We start from the raw sequence: 21,056 nt of genomic DNA, 5'->3' as shown, positions 1-21,056 counted from the left end.
CAGCATCTCAAATTCCCCTGGGCCACCAGCCCTTCCTTATTCCCTGCTCTTTCTCGGCAGGGGTTGCTAAGCTGGGAGGATGTAAAGGAAGCTGCCTGAGGCCACACAGTGAGGGCCTGCCCTAAGCCACAGCAACACAGAGGAAAGCAGAGTTCACAGGATGGAGAAGTGGCTCCTCATGGCACAGCTCGGGCACACAGATCCAGCCTCACCTGCTCCCGAGCTCTTTAGCCACACCCCTTTGTTGCCAAGGTGAGGTTGAGCTGGGGCCATGATCACTTGCAACCAAGAAGGCCCTAATACTCCGAGCTGCCCCTGCCCCCGCCCAGCACATACTCACCTCTTTCTTCATCAGTTTGAGCTGCTCTTGGAACCTGGCGTAGTCCCGATCCTGCTCCAGGCGGATCCGCTTGGCCTCTTCCCGGCGGCGTACGGCATGGTCTTGCTCCATCTTCTCCACTTGCTGCTTCTGCTGACGCTCCAGGTTCTCTAATTCCACGTCAAAGAACTTCTTCTTGGCCTGAAAGGAGCAGAAATTCCGAGAAATTCAGCAAAGTCACTTTGTACCTAGAAGGGACATGGGGATTGGGATGGGGAGAACTCAGAGCCTGTGATCAGACCTAGGCTTGAATCCCAGCTCCACCACCCGCTTGCTGTGTGACCCGGGGCAAGTTGCTTGGCCCGAGTCTCCATTTCCTCATCTGCAAACGGGAGACCAGACCATGTGTTGTTGCACGGTGCTCAGTAAAGGTTATTTGCCCTCTGGAGATCCTCCCGTGGGACTCGGGATCACTGTGACCTTCACGGGGTTCTGTGTTAACAAGTCACCGCCTAACAAGATCAGGAAGCCTCCAGGAATTGGGCAATTGTTGTAAATTACTCTTCACTACCCAATCATTCCCACTATGTAGCTTCCTCTGAGAGCACACACAGAGGCAAGAAGCCCTCCAGGGTCCCATCTTTTCTCGCACTCACGTTGATTTCCTGTTCAAAACGTTTGTGCATTTGCTCCAGCTGCAGCTCATGCTTGTTACTCAGCTGGGTCTGGTTCCGATGCTCTTCCTTCTGGAGCAGCCGAAGCTCTCGGAGTTCCTGGCGCCTGAAAGGTTAAAGGATACAGATATGTCACAGTAAGAAACTGGCCTCAGGGATCACAATATTTGCAGCTTGGAACACTGAGGGTTGGATCATGGAGCAAAATCACACAAGTCTTGGTCATAGGCATGACTAGAACTCAGGCTTCATTTGATATTTATTGACAGACAAAACCTTAATAATCTTAATAAATAAAGAGTACCTACAAATCAATAAAAAGGAACACTATCCTAACCAAAAAAAGTGGCAAAGAACATGAACAGACATGAAGCAAAAGATAAAAAGAAATTTTAGAATCACCTATATAGATATAAAAGACAAATGAAAAAGAAACCACAATGTCATGATGTAGAAAACATGATGCAGAAAATTTGTGTAGAAACTACATTTTCATGATGTAGAAAATTTGACGGTAGAAACTGGTATATTTCTGGAGGACAATTTGGTCATAAGTTTATGTCTTTTGACACAGTAGTTTCACTTCTGGATACTGATTTTAAAGAAATATTTATCGATGCACAAGACCACTGAATAACAATAGTCAGCCAGGCATGGTGGCTCACACCTGTAATCCCAGCACTTTGGGAGGCCAAAGCAGAAGAATCACCTGAGGTCTGGAGTTTGAGACCAGCCTGGCCAACACAGCGAAACCCCACTTCTACTAAAAATACAAAAATTAGCTGGACATAGTGGCATGCGCCTGTACTCCCAGCTACTCAGGAGGCTGAGGCAGGAGAATCACTTGAACCTGGGAGGTGGAGGCTGTAGTGAGCCGAGACATGCCACTGCACTCCAGCCTGGGCTACAAGAGCGAAACTCCATCTCAACAACACCACCACAAAAAAAAAAAAAAAGAATATGCAATTATTTAAAATCAATGTTATTTAGTAAAAAATTGGAAGCAAATGTCCATCAATATAGGTCTATGTAAATAAAGTACATTGGTATGATGGAATTCCATACAACTTTAAAAAATTCAAGTTTTAGAAAATGTTTAATTACATAAGGAAACATCTATTAAAAATAAAAATGATTCAGTCAGGCACGGTGGCTCACACCTGTAATTCCAGCACTTTGGGAGGCCAAGGAGGGCGGATCACCTGAGGTCGGGAGTTCAAGACCAACCTGACCAACGTGGAGAACCCCGTCTCTACTAAAAATACAAAATTAGCCAGGCGTGGGGGTGCGCGCCTGTAATCGCGGCTACTCGGGAGGCTGAGGCAGGAGAATCACCTAAACCCGGGAGGCGGAGTCTGTAGTGAGCTGAGATTGTGCCATTGCACTCCAGCCTGGGTAACAAGAGCAAAACTCTGTCTCAAATAATAATAATAATAATATTTATGAACAGATATGGAATAATCTCTAGGTTAAAAAAAAAAGCAAGACATTAAAGAATAGGTCTCTTATGCCATCTTATCTGGGAGAAAAAAGGACAACAATATGTGTCTGTACACACATATATGTATTGTTTACTTTTCTAGTATCTCGGGAAGGATTAAACCATAAAACATTAACACAGGAAAGAGAACTGGATTTCTGGTAGGAAAATGAGGGAGGAAAATTTTTCACTGTTTATCTTCTTTCCTTTTTAAAAAAAATTTTGAACCATGATCTTATACAGGTCGAGTATCCTTTACTGAAAAACCTTGGGACCAAAAGTGTTTTGGGTTTCAGATTTTGTTAGATTTTAAAATATTATACTTACTGAATGAGCAACCCTAATCTGAAAATCTGAAGTCTGAAATGTTCCAGTGAGAATCTGATGTCAGTGCTCAAAAAGTTGCAGATTTTGGAGCATTTTGGATTTTGGATTTTTTGATTTGGGATGTTCAACCTTTATTACCTGCTAAAAAATATATAATAAAAATTTTACATAGGCCATGCTTGGTGGCCCATGCCTATAATCCCAGCACTTTGGGAGGCTGAGTTGGGAGGATCACTTGAGCTCAGGAGTTCGAGAGCAGCCTGGGCAACACAGTGAGACCTCATCTCTGCGCAAAAGACAAAAATTAGCTGGGCGTGGGGGTGCATCTGTGTGGTCCCAGCTACTTAAAAGGCTGAGGCTGGAAGATTACTTGAGCCCAGGAGGTCCAGGCTGCAGTGAGCCATGACTATGCCACTTGCACTCCAGCCTGGGCAACAGAGCAAGATCCTGTGTTAAAAAAAGAAAAAAAATTGACCTAAGCCACATGCCCTAATTTTGTATCTATATTGCCAGTACGTATATGTGTGTACTCACAGAAAAAATATTGGAGGGATAAGCCCCAAGTGTTAACCATGTTTCTTAATGAGCAAATCCATTAAAAATTGCTATGTAGGCCGGGTGCGGTGGCTCACACCTGTAATCCCAGCACTTTGGGAGGCCGAGGTTGGCGGATCATTTGAGGTCAGGAGTTCAAAACCAGCCTGGCCAACATGGTGAAACCCCATCTACTAGAAATACAAAAATTAGCCAGGTGTGGTGCTGCACACCTGTAATCCCAGCTGCTTGGAGGCTGAGGCAGGAGAACGGTGTGAATCTGGGAGGCAGAGGTTGCAGTGAGCCGAGATTGTGCCACTGCACTCTGTCAGACTCTGCTTCAAAAAAAAAAAAAAAAAAAAAAAAAAGAAAAAACTGCCACATGTCATTTATATAATCAGAAAAAAAGAAAAAAAATCAAACTACTACAGAAAGAACCTGGGCATCCTGACTGAGCTGGGGGCTCCTGGCGGCCTCTCGGGGTCGGGGTCCGTGAGGCCTGTGTCCTAGTCCAGTGCAGCGCCATGCTGATTCCCATGAGGCCACGCTGACCCCAGCGGCCTTCCTCATGGCTCAGAGGGACCATAACTGCTTACAGAACTGCCCCCCAAGAGCAGCACAAGGAGGGGTTGGGCAGTGCAGTGAGGCCAAGCACATTCTCTGGGGTCACAGCGCCCGTCTGAATCTAGGCTCAGTCAGCTTTCCAGCTGGGTGACCTCTTGGAGAGTCACTCATCCTCGTGGCACTCATTCCCTCCTCTGCAAAATGAGGCTAACGATCTTTACCTCTTGGGTCCTTTGAGGGATAAATGAGATGACACAGGTCACGTGCCCACGTGGCACATGACCAGCACTCTGTAAGTGGCAACTGCTCGAATTCTACCAAGGAAGAAGAGGCAATGGCTGCCCTGCCTCTGGGAACAGCCAGAGGTGCTTTCTACGGCCGCAGAGGGAAGACTAAGCCTCCGCTTCTCTGGAAAGCGAGAAGAGAAGAGGCAGTTTTTGAGAGTGTTAATGAGGAAACGGAAATCCTGACTCAAGAGAAACTAAGGTTTAGAGAATTGACAAAAAGCATAAAAAGGAGTACAGAAAGAAGGCAGGCAGCCAGACTCTAGCACTCCCTGGCCCACCTGCGCTCTCAGAAGAAAAGGCAGGCAAGGAGAAGACTGGGACTCAAGGGCAAGGGAACGGCAGAAGCGGTTTTAGGGAGGGACAGGAGGAGCTCTGCCCGGAAGCCTCGTCAGTCTGGGAATGTGATAAATGCTCAACCACATAGTTCAAAAGCCGAGGTGTGACCCAGTTCTCCAAAAATGCCAGGGCTCAGGTATGGCCAGGGGCCTGGGCCAGCAGGGAATGATCAGGGCCAGCCACACCCCTGGCGTCTGGCAGCCTGGCCTGGTTTACAGCTGCTCAGACCTCCAGACCATGGCAGGCAAACGAGAAAACCCTGGTTCCTGACGAGCACCTCTTCACCTCCTCAAGTCTCACCTTTTGACCCTGAGTAGCACACAGCTGCTCTGCTTAGGAGGTGGGTGGGGACCCACAGCCAGGGCCGGAGAGCACTGCTTCTTCATGGGGTGTGGCCAATCTAGAATTCTATCCCTGGGAACTTCAATTGCCCAGAGGGGAGGAGATGAAAACCCACCTCTTGAGGCTGAAGCTCAGAGTCCAGAGTGCCTCTCAGGTGACCGTGACAACAGAAGGTGGTGTCATCTGCCAAAACAACCTGTGCCCTAGCCTCCCAATCCACACAGATGACACGTGTGTGTGTGTGTGTGTGTGTGTGTGTGGTGTATGCAGATACCACACTAACTAGTGAAAAATCTGTCTTTCCTCCCCCTGTTCCCAGAGGGAGAAGTGATCCAGAACATCTAAAACTACTTTTATTTGGTTTTGGCTTATTTATCTATTTATTTATTTTTATTTTTATTCTGAGACAGAATCTCACTCTGTCGCCCAGGATGGAGTGCAGTGGCATAATCTCGGCTCACTGTAACCTCCGCCTCCTGGATTCAAGTGATTCTCCTGTCTCAGCCTCCCGAGTAGCTGGGATTACAGACGCCCGTCACCACGCCTGGCTAATTTTTGAATTTTTAGTATTGACCAGGTTTTGCCATGTTGGCCAGGCTTGTCTCGAACTCCTGACCTCAGGTGATCCATTCGCCTAGGTCTCCCAAAGTGCTAGGATTAAAGGTGTGAGCCAATGCGCCTGGCTTATGCTTTTATTTTTTACAATTTAGTTTTAAAATTTATTTTTGAGAGACAGGGTCTTGCTCTGTTGCCCAGGCTGGAGTGTGGTGGCATGATCGCAGCTCACTGCAGCCTTGACCTCCTAGGCTCAAGTGATCCTCCCACTTCAACCTCCCGAGTATCTGGGACTATAGGTATGTGCTCAGCTAATTTTAAAATTTTTTGTAGAGACACTATGTTGCCCAGGATGGTCTCGAATTCCTGGGCTCAAGTAATCCTCTCACTTCAGCCTCCCAAAGTGCTGAAATTATAGGTGTGTGCTGCTGTGCCCGGCTGCATGCTTATGCTTTTAAAAGAATATGAATATTAGGCCGAGCATGGTGGCTCACACCTGTAATTCCAGCACTTTGGGAGGCCGAGGCGGGCGAATCACAAGGTCAAGAGTTCGAGACCAGCCTGGCCAATATGGTGAAACCCCGTCTCTACTAAAAATACAAAAATTAGTGGGGCGTGGTGGTGGGCACCTATAGTCCCAGCTACTCAGGAGGCTGAGGCAGGAGAATCGCTTGAACCCGGGAGGCAGAGGTTGCACTGAGCTGAGATCGCACCACTGCACTCCAGCCTGAGCGACACAGCAAGACTCTGTCTCAAAAAATAAAAATAAATAAATAAAATTTTAAAAATTTTAATTCACATGTATAAAAACATGTGATTAATGTTCCAAAAATTTTCTCTACACTAATCATGAATTTACCCTGCAAAGGCCTGGCCCCCAGGGAACTCCGTGGCTCCACGGCGTCCCTAAGTGTTAAGCTCCCCCAACCCCTGCCAGCTACACGGTCCAGTGAAACCTGAAGGAATTCTCACACAGACAGACCCAGTTACAATCCCAGCTTTACCCCTGCCCAGCTGGAAGACCCGGGGCAAGTGACTTACTTGCCCAGAAACAGTGTTTCCTCCTTTGTTTACAAAATGTGGAAATAGGGTCTCCCGAAGGAGGGCTGCAAGTGGGGGATGAAGAACTGAAAAGTATAAAGACGGATCCCAGCAAACAGCTTCGCCTCACACCTTCCTCCCTGTTCCAATCCTTCACCAGCTCACTGGTTTTGCCTCCAAAATGTAGGTCAAATCTGACCATGTTTTTCCCTCTTCCCGGCCACTGCCCCAGCCTGAGCCCAGAGCCTGCCCAGAGAGTCAAGATCTCCCTGTCTCCCTCCACCAGTCCCCCTTAAAGAAGCTGAGTAGTTATTACTCAGGGTCTCAGCAACTGCAGTTTCCCTTGGGCTCCCTGAGCTCTCCTCCCCTTATCCTTTAGGCCTGGCTCAGGGGCTTCCCTTGCAGCAGCCTTCCCCACTCCAAGCACTCACCATCATGTCACCTGTTACTTCCTTCATGGCACGTAGGACAATCAGGGATTATCTTGTGTACTGTATGTTGGCCCATTAGGTGTTAAGTTCTACAAGGGCAATGGCCTTATCTATTTGGGTCACCACCTTGTCTCCAACCTGGTGGGTTGGTGGATACATGGATGGATAGATGGATGAATGGTTAGGTAGATAGGTGGAGGGCTGAATGGGTAGATGGGTGGGTGGGTGGATGGATGGGTGACTGGGTGGACAGATGGAAAGGTAGATAGGGAGTAGGTAAATAGATGGATGGATAGATAAATGGATGGAAGAATAAATGGATGGATGGCTGATTGGGTGGATGGATAGATAAACAGACGGATACTTGGGCAGATGGAGGGAAGGATGGAATGGTGAGTGAGTAGATGGATAGGTGGATGGTTAGATGGATAAATGGAAGGTGAGTGAGTGGGTAGATGAATGAGTGGATGACTGGATGGATGGATGAATGGATGGATGGATGGGTGGATGGATGAATGGATGAATGGATGGGTGAACAACTGGGTGGATAGATGGACAGGCAGATAGCTGAGTAGGTGGATAGATGGGTGGATAAATGAATGGAAGGATGGATTAAGTAGATGGGTAGATGAATGGGTGTACAGTTGGATGGATGGATGGAAAGCAGAGTGGGTAGATAGGTGGGTGGGTGGAAGGGTGAGTGGGTGGAAGAGTGGGTAGACAGATGGGTGGATAGATGAATAGATAGATAGGTGAACAGGTAGATAGATGGGTGAATAAATGAAGGGATGGGTGGATAGATAGATGAATGGTTGGATAGATGGGGGAGTGCAGGATCTAAGGCAAAATGAGTTTCCTTTTGTCTCCTTGATTCCCCCACTTCATGCTGTAGACAGACAGCCCTCTCACCAAAAGGGCCAATGCCCACTCCTCTTACCACAGCCCCACCCTCTTATCACCATTGGTGGCCCTTCCCAGGCTTGCCTGAGAAATCTCATCTCCTCATCCTTCTTCTCATCTTCGCTGATGATCTTGGAGGTGGTGATGCTCACCTCCACACCATCCACCACAAATTTGCGTGTCCGCTTGAGGGTTTTTTTGTGCAGCTTCGGGTCCTGGCCAGGGAAAACCATTAGACAAGTCTCAGAATTGCAGCTAAGGACCACCTGCCACGGCAGGTGAGGCCACAGCTCTGCTGGGCCCACAGCTTCAGCACCACCCCCAGAGAGATGTAGCCATCCATCTTCTCTCTTGCCTCAACTTAACCTAGGAGCCGGAGGGTCTGAGCTTATTCCCTTGCCTTTCCCAGGTCTCAGTCTTCGGACACTGTGCTGAGGCCTCCCCCACCTTGCTGCCAGCACCTCTCATGCATCCAGGACATGGTGTCAGAAAGAGCTGCGTTCTAACCCTCACTCCACCACTTACTGGCTCTGTGTCTCCGGGCCAGCTTCTTGTCCTGTCTGAGCCTCAGCTTCCTCACCTGTTCAGGGAGGATAATCACACTACTTGCCTCCTAGGGAGGTTGTGAAGATCCAACGAGAGAACACACGGTGGATCCACAGAGCAGTGCCCACTCCCGATGCCTGTTCCATGCTTGGCATTTCTTTCTAACGGTTATCACTGCAGACCATACACAACCCTCGCGCATGGTGCCAAAATCCAAAGGAGCTCAAAAATTAAAGGCTGTTTTCATAACTGGTTTGGTAGCCAAAGCTGACCTGGCCTGAACTCCCCACCTGCTGGGAGCCACCGTGAGATTATGCATCGTTGTGATCTTTTACTGTGAGGAATCGCACATGCCACAAGTGGTTGTGCAGGTGCCACCCGGAATCCTGGAGGTGTCAGTGTGTCATAATACGTGGTTCCCTCTGGAAGTTCTCAGCTCTGATTCTGAAGGTGTCCCCATAACCCTCCCGTTCTGCCCACTGCCTCTGGCCTCTTGGCTGGTTTCAAAAGCTCCTTTTTTTAAATGGAGTCTCGCTCTGTTGCCCAGGCTGGAATGCAGTGGCGCAGTCTCAGCTCACTGCAACCTCCGCCTCCCGGGTTCAAGCGATTCTCCTGCCTTAGCCTCCTGGTGCTACTGGCAAGCGCCACCACGCCTGGCTAATTTTTTTGGGGGGGGCAGGGACAGAGTCTTACTCTATTGACAGGCTGGACTGCAGTGGCGCGACCTTGGCTCACTGTAACCTCCGCCTCCCAGATTCAAGCAATTCTCCTGCCTCAGCCTCCTGAGTAGCTGGGACTACAGGTGCCTGCCACCACGCCCGGCTAACTTTTGTATTTTTAGTAGAGACAGGGTTTCACCATGTCAGCCAGGATGGTCTCGATCTCTTTACCTCGTGATCCGCCCACCTCGGCCTCCCAAAGTGCTGGGATTACAGGCGTGAGCCACTGCGCCCGGCCATGCCGGGCTAATTTTTTTATTTTTATTTTTAGTAGAGACAGCGTTTCACCATGTTGGTAAGGCTGGTCTCGAACTCCTGACCTCGTGATCCACCCGCCTCGGCCTCCCAAAGTCCTGGGATTACAGGCGAGAGCCATAGCACCCGGCCCGAAGACTCTTTTTGGTGTAGCACAGCCCTGCCCTCCTAACGAAGGGCCTCCCAGCCTCTGAAAGAAGACTGAGGAACCAGCGTGGCAGGATGCTGAGCCCCACTCCTGCTGAGTCGAGAGCGGCAGACTGTTCTTGCTCCCTGAAGTCTGGGCCCCTGTCTCCTGCTCATGGCACCTCGCCCAGGGGAGCTGGACAGCATCAGCATAGACCCAGCATGCCCACCTCTCATCTCTCTATGGTGGCCAGCTCACATGTGCCAGGACCCAGGCAGGATGGGTCAGACCGGCCGTGAGAAGTGGAGGCTGGCAGGAGCGAGAGCGGAGGGGAAGAAGGGGCATCCACAGCCACAGCCCTCTGCTGAGAACTGCTCCTGGCCAGGGGGCCTCCATCGCTGAAGGAACAGGCTCCTAGTCACGCCCAGGGGTGCTGGCGCAGCGGGGGACTCTCACTAGAACAGCCTGAGGACCCTGACACACTGCAGTCAACCAGGAACATTCTCCACAGCCTTGAGAAGAGCAGGGGAGCCCCTGCTCTCGGTGGGTCTGTCTCATTAAAAAGCCAAACAAAAAACCCTTTTGTTCACCTAGTGTCTTTAGGAAAAGTGGCAGGATGCCTGTCCGAAGGAAGACGCTGCTCACAGATAACAGCTGCTGTGCATGCTTGTCACGTGGCCTGTTGGAAATGTGCTTCCCTTCCCTGCCTAAAGCTGACTGGCCGTTGCGGCTCCTGTCACTCCCCTTTGCTTAGCAAATACGTTCGAGTCTCTACTGCGTTTTTCACCAAGTAAATTTGGGAAGGAAAAACAAAACCATACAGTATTTCCTCTAAAATGAGCCTTGGGTAGAGGGTCAGGTGACCCATCGTGAGTTTAATAACACCCTGGGATTTACTGGGGAGGCCAGGAAAGGAGTCAGCCCCTTCCAGCTGCCCAAGAAGAAGGAGGCCATGGCTCCCACTGGGAGAGTTTCGAGTTCGGAGCCTAGGGTCTGACCACCTTCCCACTCCTACCTGGCCCTGGGCTGGCTCCTCACTTCCCTGAGCCTCCATCGGCTTATCTGTAATGTGAGAGGATGAAGGAGGCTGTCTGTTCTTTCTAAAGCACTTGTACAGGGTTCGCCTCCCGCCCAGGCCTCTAGTGCGGTGGCTCTTGTCATTCACAACACTGCCCACCTCCAGAAAGGCCCCGGAGGCAGGGAAGACAGCTTTGAGCTGTTTCTTTAGTTGGATTTACCAGTTACCAGCTGGGTCTCGTGGTTGACCTCCCGATGACAGAAATTCATTTGTAGCTAAGGCCTGAGTTCTCGCTCCCAAATTTCACCAGGGCATTTTACCAAGCTTTGAAATTTAAACCCAAACCAACTGCTTGACGTTCCTAAATCCCACACTGAACCCAGATATTCTGGAGATTAAACTATGAGTCAAACCAAAACTCCCTAATGAACCGCTTAAAATGCAAGGAAGCCCCTAAACGCTTTTGAAAGCAAAATGGAGCTGCAGAACATCCCGCAATGGGCTCGCTGCAAGCCCGTGGTGGGAGAGGCGGCGTTACCTTGATGGACAGAGAGCCCATCTCTTTGTTCAGCGACAGGTCGGCGGAGAGATTGGTGCCGTAGTCCATGCTCTCAGAGGTGCAGAGGCTGCTGCAGTCCGAGTCCCTCTTGGAAGGGCCTGGAGCTGCCTGGGCAGGGGGCTCCAGGCTGCCATTGGCCAGCTTCTCCCCACCCAAGGTCTCCAGGGCGCTGCTGTTGGGCCGGCTCTGGCTGGTCTTTTGAGATCTGTTGGCTGCTGGGCTGAGGTCCCCACCCTGCTCAGCAACCTGCTTCTCCTGGGCTACCTGAATTCTGGCATCCATTGACACAGGGCGGGACTTCCGCAGGGGCACAGGCACTGCTAGGCCGTTCTCATTTCCAGGGGCCACGACTGGGGCGCTGGTGGTTTGGGGGGATTCGTCCCCAGCGGGCTGGCTGCAGGGCTCATTCACACTGTCCTGAGACTGGCTGGGTGCCAGCGGGGTGGAAGATGGCTCCGTGAGAGGCTTGTCAGCATTGAGGCTTGGCGGACTCACCTCAGAGGAGTTCTGAGTATGGTTCTCCAGAGTCTAGGGAAAAAAAAAAAGATAGTCAAGGCCATGCTGCTGTATGTTCAAGGCAAGAGTCAGAGATGCAATGGAGAGAGTCAGACACCCTCAAGATGAAGTGGGCCAGGGCCAAGAAAGGAGAGCAGACATCTCCCGAGCCACGGTCTTCATCTCTCCCTACTGCCTAACCATAAAAAATTACTATTTATTTTGAGGCATAGCAATCTCCTCGCTATCTCTAATCTTAGCCGAATGTAATAGCTGTTATTCCTCCTAGGAGGCAGCTGTGGCCAGCTGGCCAGCTCATGGCCCACAGGGAGGGGTCAGTGGCCACTCCATTCCAGCCAATTGTGATAATGTGGGAAAACGGCTCCCCTGTGCCCAAACCTTCCCAGTTTTTAAATCTTAATGTTTTAATTTTATTTATCTATTTTTTTGAGACAGGGTCTTGCTCTGTCACCCAGGCTGGAGTGTAGTGGAGCCATTTTGGCTCAATGCAACCTCTGCCTCCCAGGCTCCCACCTGGGAGTGGTCCTCCCACCTCAGCCTCCTGAGGAGCCTCCTGAGTAGCTGGGACTACAGGTGCATGCCACCACACCCAGCCAATATTTGCATTTTTTAGTAGAGACAGGGTTTCGATATGTCACCCAGGCTGGTCTCAAACTCCTGGACTCAAGTGATCTGCCTGCCTCGGCCTCCCAAAGTGCTGGGATTACAGGTGTGAGCCACCGCACCCAGCAAAACCTTCCGATTTTTAAAGACAAGTTTGAAATCTAGGTTTTTAATGGACATCTCTTAACTTTTAGGTGGCAACTAACTCATATTTTTTAAAAAGTCACATAAAGGCCAAGCCAAGCCTGTCTGGGGACTGGATTCAGCCCTTGTGGCCACTAAGTTTTCAGCTTCATTTTTGTGTTTTAGAGTCTTTGTTGGGTGGAAAGTACTGGAAATGTTGCTATGCTATGGTGAAACAGAACATCCTTCCTGTGTATAAAACATAAACGTCCAACTTGGTGAACAGAGTGAGTATCCATGTAGCCACTTTCCAGGTCAGGAGGGGACCACTGCTTTGCCCCAGAGGGCCATCCCCTGCCGCCCCGTCCTTCTCAGTGGCAATGCTCTCCCACCTCTTGACGTAGTCACTGTTCTGTGGTCTCTAAGTGCTACGGGTGAGCTGTGCCTGCTTCTAAACGTGGTATGAATGGATTTATACTATAAGCATTCCTTTGGGTCTTGCCAGCCACTGGTTTTTAACCTCAGCTATGGCAGCTGGTGGAAGCAACTCCAATCTACCTTCTGGTCAGCACCCACAGTGATGGCTCAAAAACTCAGATCTGATTCTGTCACCTCCAGAGTACCCAGTCCCTGCCTGAAAGCCTTCAGGGCTCCCACTACCCTCAGGACAAAGATCAGCCTCCTGCCGGTAGACAATGGGGCTGGGCGTGAGCGCTTCCTGCCTCCTCCTGGAGCCAGGCCCCACTGAGGTTCTCCTACTCCACATACACCCCTGGCCCTGTCATCTATCGGCTCAGCCAGCCACTTCACTGCATCGATCTCAGTTTTCCTGTCTGTAAAACGGAGCTTGGTTACCCTGTATCAGAGCTGTAGAGTGCCCGGCAGCCACCAGGGGCTCCATGCATGGCTGGGGTGGTTGTGATGATTCTGCTTGCCCCGCCCCTCGGGCCTTTCCTTCTTCACCCTGGTGAGGGTCTGCGCCAGCCTCAGGCTTCACCCAGGACTGAATTAAATCTGAGAGAGCCGGAGTGCCATCCACAGCACAAAGATGTGGGCCAGCTCCATCCCGTGATGGGTAAGTCCAGCCCTTGCTTCTCTAGGTACAGGGAGCCATCGGGACGGCCACCCTATCCCTGGGAAGAGGCCTCCCCCAGCAGCAAGACCAGGGACTACAGAGCAACAGCTCGGGCCAGAATCCAGCCCACAGACATGTTTTCCTTGGCTCAGAGGGTTTTTAGAAATTTAAATCAGCTTTAATTTCAATCTAAATCCAGCAAGCACTGAAGCTGCAAAAGTGTTCCAAATGTGCCCAGACATGGGTTCCCTTGGCACCGAGCACAGCTAGAGGGGGGCCAGGGTGCTGCCTGTGGCCATATGCAGCCTCACGTATTTATCCCAAAGTGAGCTAAAAACAGTCTCATTTGGGATGTGAGCCGTGACGGGAACAAAGGATGGGAAGCCATGAATCAGTTACCAACTCTTAAAAATTGGAAGATTTCATGTGAAAATCTAGATCCCTGGTATCTCCTGAAAACTCACAGGATCAGGATCCGGCCAACACCCTCTGCCGCCAACCCCCCGCCCCCGGCCCACAGGCCAACTTACGTTACCTGCAGCATGGGCGTCTGCAACCTCTGAGCTGGGAAGAAATTGCCTGAGCCAGAGTCCCGGCTTTCCCTGCCCCTCCCACACCAGCAGGGCCAGCTGAGATCCCATCCTCCCAGCCCCCGCTAAGCCCCACTCTCCCCGGCCTTACGGAGGTGGCATCCACGGGGTCCTCCTCTTCCCCCTCATCCCGGCCGTCTTCAATCTCTTCCATCACCTCGGCCTTGGCCTCGGCCACCAGCTCCCGCAGAGCCTTGTTACTGGTGATGCTGCTGACAAAGGGATGCTGAGGGGACAAAATGTACCTAGATTAGAACCACTCTGGGGTCAGGGTGGGGTGGAAGAGGCTGGGGGAGCTTACCCCCCAGGGCAGAAAAGGCCAGCCTCATTCCTGAGCAAAATGTACACATGAACTTGGAGACCCAGAGACAGCCTGGAAAGTCCCAAGTGTGTCGGAAAAAGGGCAGATCCCAGCTCTGTTTCTCAGTGGCTATGTGACCTTGAGCATGTCACTTAACCTCTCTGAGCCACAGGCTCCTCATCTCTCAAGTGGACACGATAACAAGGAACCCACAGGGAGGTCATGCGGATTAAATGAGATCATGCACTTGAAAATGCTTAGCCCAAAGTAGGAGCTCAAGCCGTGTTTGCAGGGAGGGTGTCTATTTTCCTTTTTAAATGGTTTTAATATATAGTTTTACAAAATATGCTACATACATTTTGTTGAGGAATAACATTCCTACAGCAAAGTTCACAGGTTGTAAACCTCAATGACTTTTTTTTTTTTTTTGAGACAGAGTTTCACTCTTGTTGCCCAGGCTGGAGTGCAGTGGTGCAATCTCGGCTCACTGCAAACTCCATCGACCAGGTTCAAGGGATTCTCCTGCCTCAGCCTCCCAAGTAGCTGGGATTACAGGCATGCACCACCATGCCAGGCCAATTTTTTGTATATTCAGTAGAGGTGGGGTTTCACCATGTTGGCCAGGCTGGTCTCAAACTCCTGACCTTAAGTGATCCACCCACCTCAGCCTCCCAAAGTGCTGGGATTACAGGCGTGAGCCACCATGCCCAGCCTCAATGACTTTTTACATATATATGCACCCAGCGTAACTGCCACCCAGCTCAAGATACAGAACATTTCCATCACTGGGGAAGGCTCCCGTCTCCCTTGGCAGGCAACCCCACTCCCACGCCGCCAGCCTCGGGAGCCTGCTCCTCAGCTTCCTAGAATCAGAGCATCGTGTGTGCAGTCTTTCGCGTTGGCTTCCTTTACTCGGCGTCATGACTGTGAGATTCACCTACATTGTCATCTATTTCGGTAAACTGTTCCTGTTTTATTTCTGTGCAGGGTCTCACTGTACGAATATGGCAGTTTGTTTATTCATCCTACTGCTGCCGGACATCTGGGCTGTTTCCCATTTTTGGCAACTATGAATAAAGCTGCTAGAGACATTCTCGTATATGTCTTTGGGTGGACATATGTGTTTGGTTTTAAGAAAGGAAATACAAGATCTTGAGGCAGAGTGGTGTATGTTCTATTCTAGGTTTTTAGAGAAATGTCAGAGTCTTTAAAAGTGAATGTTCTTTTACGGACCTTGCAAAACGCCAAAGCAAAAGGTCTTAGCGATATTAAGTCAGTGTGAGGTATCGTGGGTGAAGGCACCCGGGTGTAGCCAGGGATGTGGGATTCCTCAACCCACCATGCTCACCCAGGGCCACTGGGAAAGGAGTGATGGGGTGGGGTGGGGGCATGATGAAGCTAGAATTTGCTCATTTACAATTTACAGGAAGGCTCTCAAGAAATTCACTGTTTTTACTCTCAGAAAATTTATCCGGGGAGGAAGTGTCAACAAGATTGCTGGGGAAGTATTTAAATGACTAAAAAACAAATTTCTAGCACCTGGAAAGCACATTCAGAAAGATATGTTCATCACAAATCATTCTTATCTGTTTGTTCATTTAAAACAGTTCAATTGGCCGGGCGCGGGGACTCAAATGATAAACCAGAGACTTCCAGATCTTGTATAGCTGAGGCTGGTGGAGACCAAAGTCTGCAGGCAGAGGGGCCTCATTCAAAGTCGAATTCAAGGGATATGAAGGGGTTCCCCAGGGAAAGATCTGGGCACAGAGAATTCCAGGCAGAGGGAGCAGCTGGTACAAAGAAGGCCCAGAGACTGGACTGAGCTTGGCGGCAGGAGCCACAAGACAGGCGGGATGGTGGGACACAGGACGCAGAGGAATGATGGGGTGTGTATACAGGTGAACCACAGAGACTGTCCTCACAAGCCACCAGCAGGCTGCAGTGCAGCAGTGATACTACCACCCTTTAAAGATGTCATTCTGGCTGCTCTGTACTTTTAAGAGTTCTTGAGTGGGGCATTAAGGGTTTACTAATCATGGGAGGCAAAGTAGCATAGAAGTTAAGAGTGCTGGCTATAGACGCTAGAACCAAGGCACCTGGTAAAATCCAGCCTCCACCAACTGGGGCAAGTCACTTAACCTTGAGTCTCAGTTTGCTCAACTATATACTAGGAGCAGCTGTTATAAGCATTATGGTAAATGCTCAGATATGGCAGCCATCATCATCACCATCATCTTCCTTCACCACCATCACCACTACCATCACTACCATCATCACCACCATCATCCCCATCACCATCACCATCACCCCCATCACCACTATCATCACCATCACCATGACCATTACCATCACCACCATCACCCCCATCAGCAGCAGGAGCACCAGCACAATCAGAAAAGCCTGTTATGGCTGGGTGCGGTGGCTCACACCTGTAATCCCAGCACTTCGGGAGGCCAAGGCGGTGGATCACCTGAGGTCAGGAGTTCAAGATCAGCCTGGTCAACATGGTGAAACCCAGTCTCTACGAAAAATAACAAAAATTAGCCGGGCGTGGCGGCACATGCCTATAATCCCAGCTACTTAGGAGGCTGAGGCAGAAGAATTGCTTGAACCCAGGAGGCAGAGGTTACAGTGAACCAAGATCATGCCACTGCACTTCAGCCCGGGTGACAGAGGGAGACTGTCTCAAAAACAACAAAAAAAGAAAAGCCTGGTTTGCATTCCTAGTCACTCCTATTCCCTCCCAAATGCCCCCAGAGTACAGCTCTTTGGAACCAAAGGTGAGAACCAAGATCTCAAAGGTTCCTAAGCTCCACATTGCACAATCTAATACAAGTGAACTTGAGCGAAATGCCACGGGACACTTCACCGCAGTGGCTGAAGCAGATGCGGCAGAAATAAACAAATGCATTCACGGGCTTCTGGAAACACCAGCTTTTCATCGGGGCACCCCAGGTATTGATCAAATCAGTGGCTTTTCAGCACGGCCAGGAACTCCGCTTTCTTGAGGCAGAACCATCTGCTCCACTGCCTTCCCCGACCACCCCAGCGTCCTTAGGAGGAAGGGGGGCATGGGGAAGAAAGCCTGTGATAGGCAGGTGAGCAGGGCAGCTCTGCGGGCACCAGAGCAAGCAAGGCTGGCACACAGGGCCACCAGTCCTGTGGCTAATTAGGTCCAAACACTGTTTTACAGACTGCTCTGGGACACAAAACACAGACCACCTCCGACACTCCATCAGCTCCGCCTCCAGAGATGTGTTTAAAGGCCCATTAAAGAGAGAACGCCCTGGCTATGCTGCAAGGGAGAATGCTAGCCTGCACCAGGTAGGCTGGTCTGGGCACACGTGTCCCCAGTGGAAGGCTAGATGACAGAGGAATTTGACCGCCCAGTCCTCCAGTAAGAGGCACTGGCTGGCTGTTCAGTGCCATCTTTGCTGAAAAAGGCCAAAACAGGTGGCGTCACACAGCTCACCAACCAGCACCTGCCCTCTAGCCAGGGCCTCCCCTGCCATCTAAACAGACATTCTTTCCAAGAACTGGAGCCTACTTTTCCTCTATGTGCTTAGAAACCGTCAGCCAGAGGGGTCCTATACTCCAAGATGGGCTTTAAAAAACGCTCAATAGGCCGGGCATGGTGGCTCACACCAGCACTTTGGGGGGCCAAGGTGGGCGGATCACTTGAGGTCAGGAGTTCGAGACCACCCTGGCCAACATGGCGAAACCCCATCTCTACTAAAAATACAAAAATTAGCCGGGCGTGGTGGCAGGCGCCTGTAATCCCAGCTACTCGGGAGGCTGAAGCAGGAGAATCGCTTGAACCCAAGAGGCGGAGATTGCAGTGAACCGAGATCAGGCCACTGCACTCCAGTCTGGCAACACAGCGAGACTCCATTTAAAAAAAATTAAAAAAATAAAAACACCTAATAATGCTCACAGTTTCCAGGCACTGGCATCTCTTTGAATCCTCTCTCCCTCTCTTCTGGTCTCCCTCTCTCCCTCTCGCTCTTTCATTCACTCGGAGAGGCAGCTTGCCAGAGAGGTCAAGAGCACAGACTCTTGAACCCGAGGACCAGGTTCAGAACCCAGCTCTGTGGCTTACAGGCTATGTGACCTTGTGTAGGCTACTTCACCGCTGTGTGCCTCAGTTTTACCATCGGCTCAATGGAGAACTGAACAGCACCTACTTCAGAGCGTTGGTATGAGGATTAAATTAGGTGACATTTGCTAAGTACTTAGAGTAGTACCTGGCATGGAGGTACTACCACCATCATCACCTTCACCACCATCACCACTACCATCACCACCATCATCACCATCACTGTCATCACCACCATCGTCCCCATCACCATCACCATCTCTGGAGAAAGGGTTATGTAACCATTTGTTAGGTAAAAATAAGTCAATTTTGGCCAGGCGTGGTGGCTCACACGTGTAATCCCAACACTTTGGGAGGCCGAGGCAGGCAGATCTCCTCAGGTCAGGAGTTTGAGACCAGCCTGGCCAACATGGCGAAGCCCCATCTCTACTAAAAACACAAAAATTACCCAGGCGTGGTGGCGCATGCCTGCAATCCCAACTACTTGGGAGGCTGAGACAGGAGAATCACTTGAACCCAGGGGGTGGAGGTTGCAGTGAGCTGAGATACCTCCACTGAACTTCAGCCTGGAGACACAGTGAGACTCCGTCTCAAAAAAAAAAAAAAAAAAAAAAAAAAAGTCAATTTATTTAGCAAATATTTGCTGAGGGCTCTCTACATACCAGGCACTGTTCCTGGGACCTATCGGTGAACGAAACAAAGATGCTGACCTCGGAGCGCTGACATGCTAAGCGAGGAGTTTGACAACAAACCTAATAAGCGAGTAACATCCTGAGTGCCATGGGCCATGGAAGAAGGAAGAAGTAGGGCAGGGAAAGAGGACCGGGAATGTGGGGAGTGTAGTGGGTTCACAATTTCATGTGGGTGGTTGGGGGAGGCCTCAGCACAAGGCTGACATTAGAGCAATGACTTGAAGAGGAGAGTGAGTCACAGAGGGATCCGGAGGAAGGCCATTCCGGGCAGCACGGACAGCCAGTGCCAAGGCCCTGAGGCAGGAACATGCCTGCTGTGTTTGGAGCACAGCAAGGGGGCTGGGCAGGCTGGAGCAGAGTGAGGCTGGAGTGTGGGAGCGAGAGAGGCGAGGGGGTCAGAAGGGTGGGCGGGCGGATCACACAGCACTCTAACGGCCCTGAGACTCTGGGTTTTCCCTAGAGTGAAATGGCAGCCACTGGGGAGCTTCGGCCAGGGCAGGACATGAGCTGGCCTCTGTTGAGAAGGTTCCCTCTGGCTGCTGTGCTCAGCCCAGACCCAACGGAGAGGGCAGGGGACCAGCGTGGAGGCAGCAGCTCGAGTGAGAGGTGGTGGCAGCCCAGGTAGTGGCTGCAGTGGAAGGGCGGGAAATGGTTGAAGTCTAGACATGTGCTGAGGGCAGGGACAACGGGATTTCCTGATAGGTGGGCTAGGAGTGTGGAGGAAAGAGAAGCAAGGGTGCCTGCATGGTTTGGGGCCTGAGCCACTGGAAGGGTGGAGCTGCCATCGGCTAAGATGGGAAAGCCAGTGGTGGAGCACGTCGGCAAAAAGATCCAAGTGCTCAGAGTTCGTGTGAGATGCCCGCTGGACATCTGGGGAGTAAACAGCTGGACGCGGGCCGAGGCTGGGAGTGCTGCACGCTGGGCACGTGGAGATGGAGGGAGGGCCCTGTGCACTCTCATGCTAACAAGATGGGCCAAAGTGGGGCGAGCAAAGGCAACGGAGAAGGAGAGGCTGATGACCAAGGGTGTGTGGAGGTCTGGAGGTCGAGTGCCGACAGGAGGAGGAGGAGATCGACTGGGCTGGTGCCGTTGATGGGTCCAGTGAGACAAACACCGAGGCTGACCCATGGCACAGAAATCTCTGATGACCTTGACAAGAGCAGCTGTGACAGAGTGGACGGGTTTAAGAGCAAATTCAGCCAGTATCTACTCAGCATCTCGTATGTGACAGCTGTGTTGTTAACAATGTTCCATACAAAATCTCATTCACTCACCCAATTCTGTGCAGCCAGCACTCTCTACATCTTACAGATGAGGAAACTGAGGCACAGAGTGAGAACCATGCAGATGCTGGGGCGGGGAGGGGGGTGGTGTGTCTGATTTCAGAGCCTGGTTACTACCCACAACTGGGTCCGGGCCCACAGAATGTCTGCAGGAGTCAATGAATGAATCACAAACCAGTGGGGGCGTGAATCACCCCGCCCAGGGCGGACACAGGGAGACGCGAGGGCCTGGCGCTTCTTGGAGCAGGCAGGCACCCTGAAGGCTGACAGCACTGGAGTAGGGGCCTGGGAAGCCAAGAGCCGGGCCCACCTCTGTCACTCAAAGCCAAGCGGCCTTGGGCCAGTCACCTCCCTGCTCTGATCCTGGTGCCCTCCCCTGAGGGGGTAACACCATGCCCACCCTCTCTCACTGGAGAGGAAAAGGCGCGTGGGTGAAGCAGCAGCAGCGCAGCAGGCATGAAACGCGCTTTATTCATCTCCAGAGATCGTCCCTTTGTTCCGCAACCCTTTCTGTTGGACGGCAAGAATCCTCTGGCAGGACATTTTTCCAAGTACGGAGCGGAAATTCCTGGCTGAGGCTGCAGCTCCGGAGCTGCCATGCGGGGATGGGGGACAGCTGGTCTCTCCGTGGAATGTCCTGGAAGCCGGATGCATCAGGGCAGGAGGTGCCTCTTACAGGAAACAATTGGCCCCAAGCAGCTTGGACAGTGACAACAGCCCCACTCAACCCCACCCACTTCAGGGGGCCCCAGCCCACTCCCCA

At 51.1% G+C, this 21,056-nt stretch overlaps 1 protein-coding gene across 1 annotated transcript in view; it reads right to left on the bottom strand.

Annotated features, from left to right (window-relative positions):
* STK10 (serine/threonine kinase 10) overlaps positions 1-21,056 on the bottom strand; it is a 149,545-nt gene that overhangs the window by 37,085 nt on the left and 91,404 nt on the right. Inside the window, exons 8-12 of the mRNA XM_050793159.1 lie at positions 14,013-14,147; positions 10,994-11,542; positions 7,875-8,005; positions 976-1,099; positions 341-520 (exon numbers count right to left, since the gene is read on the bottom strand). Of these exons, the coding sequence (XP_050649116.1) occupies positions 341-520; positions 976-1,099; positions 7,875-8,005; positions 10,994-11,542; positions 14,013-14,147 (1,119 nt within the window). The remainder of the gene's footprint in view (positions 1-340; positions 521-975; positions 1,100-7,874; positions 8,006-10,993; positions 11,543-14,012; positions 14,148-21,056) is intronic.

This window comes from Macaca thibetana, chromosome 6, assembly GCF_024542745.1.
Source record: "Macaca thibetana thibetana isolate TM-01 chromosome 6, ASM2454274v1, whole genome shotgun sequence".
Lineage (NCBI taxonomy): Eukaryota > Metazoa > Chordata > Mammalia > Primates > Cercopithecidae > Macaca > Macaca thibetana.
This window is presented reverse-complemented; position numbering and strand designations above follow the sequence as displayed.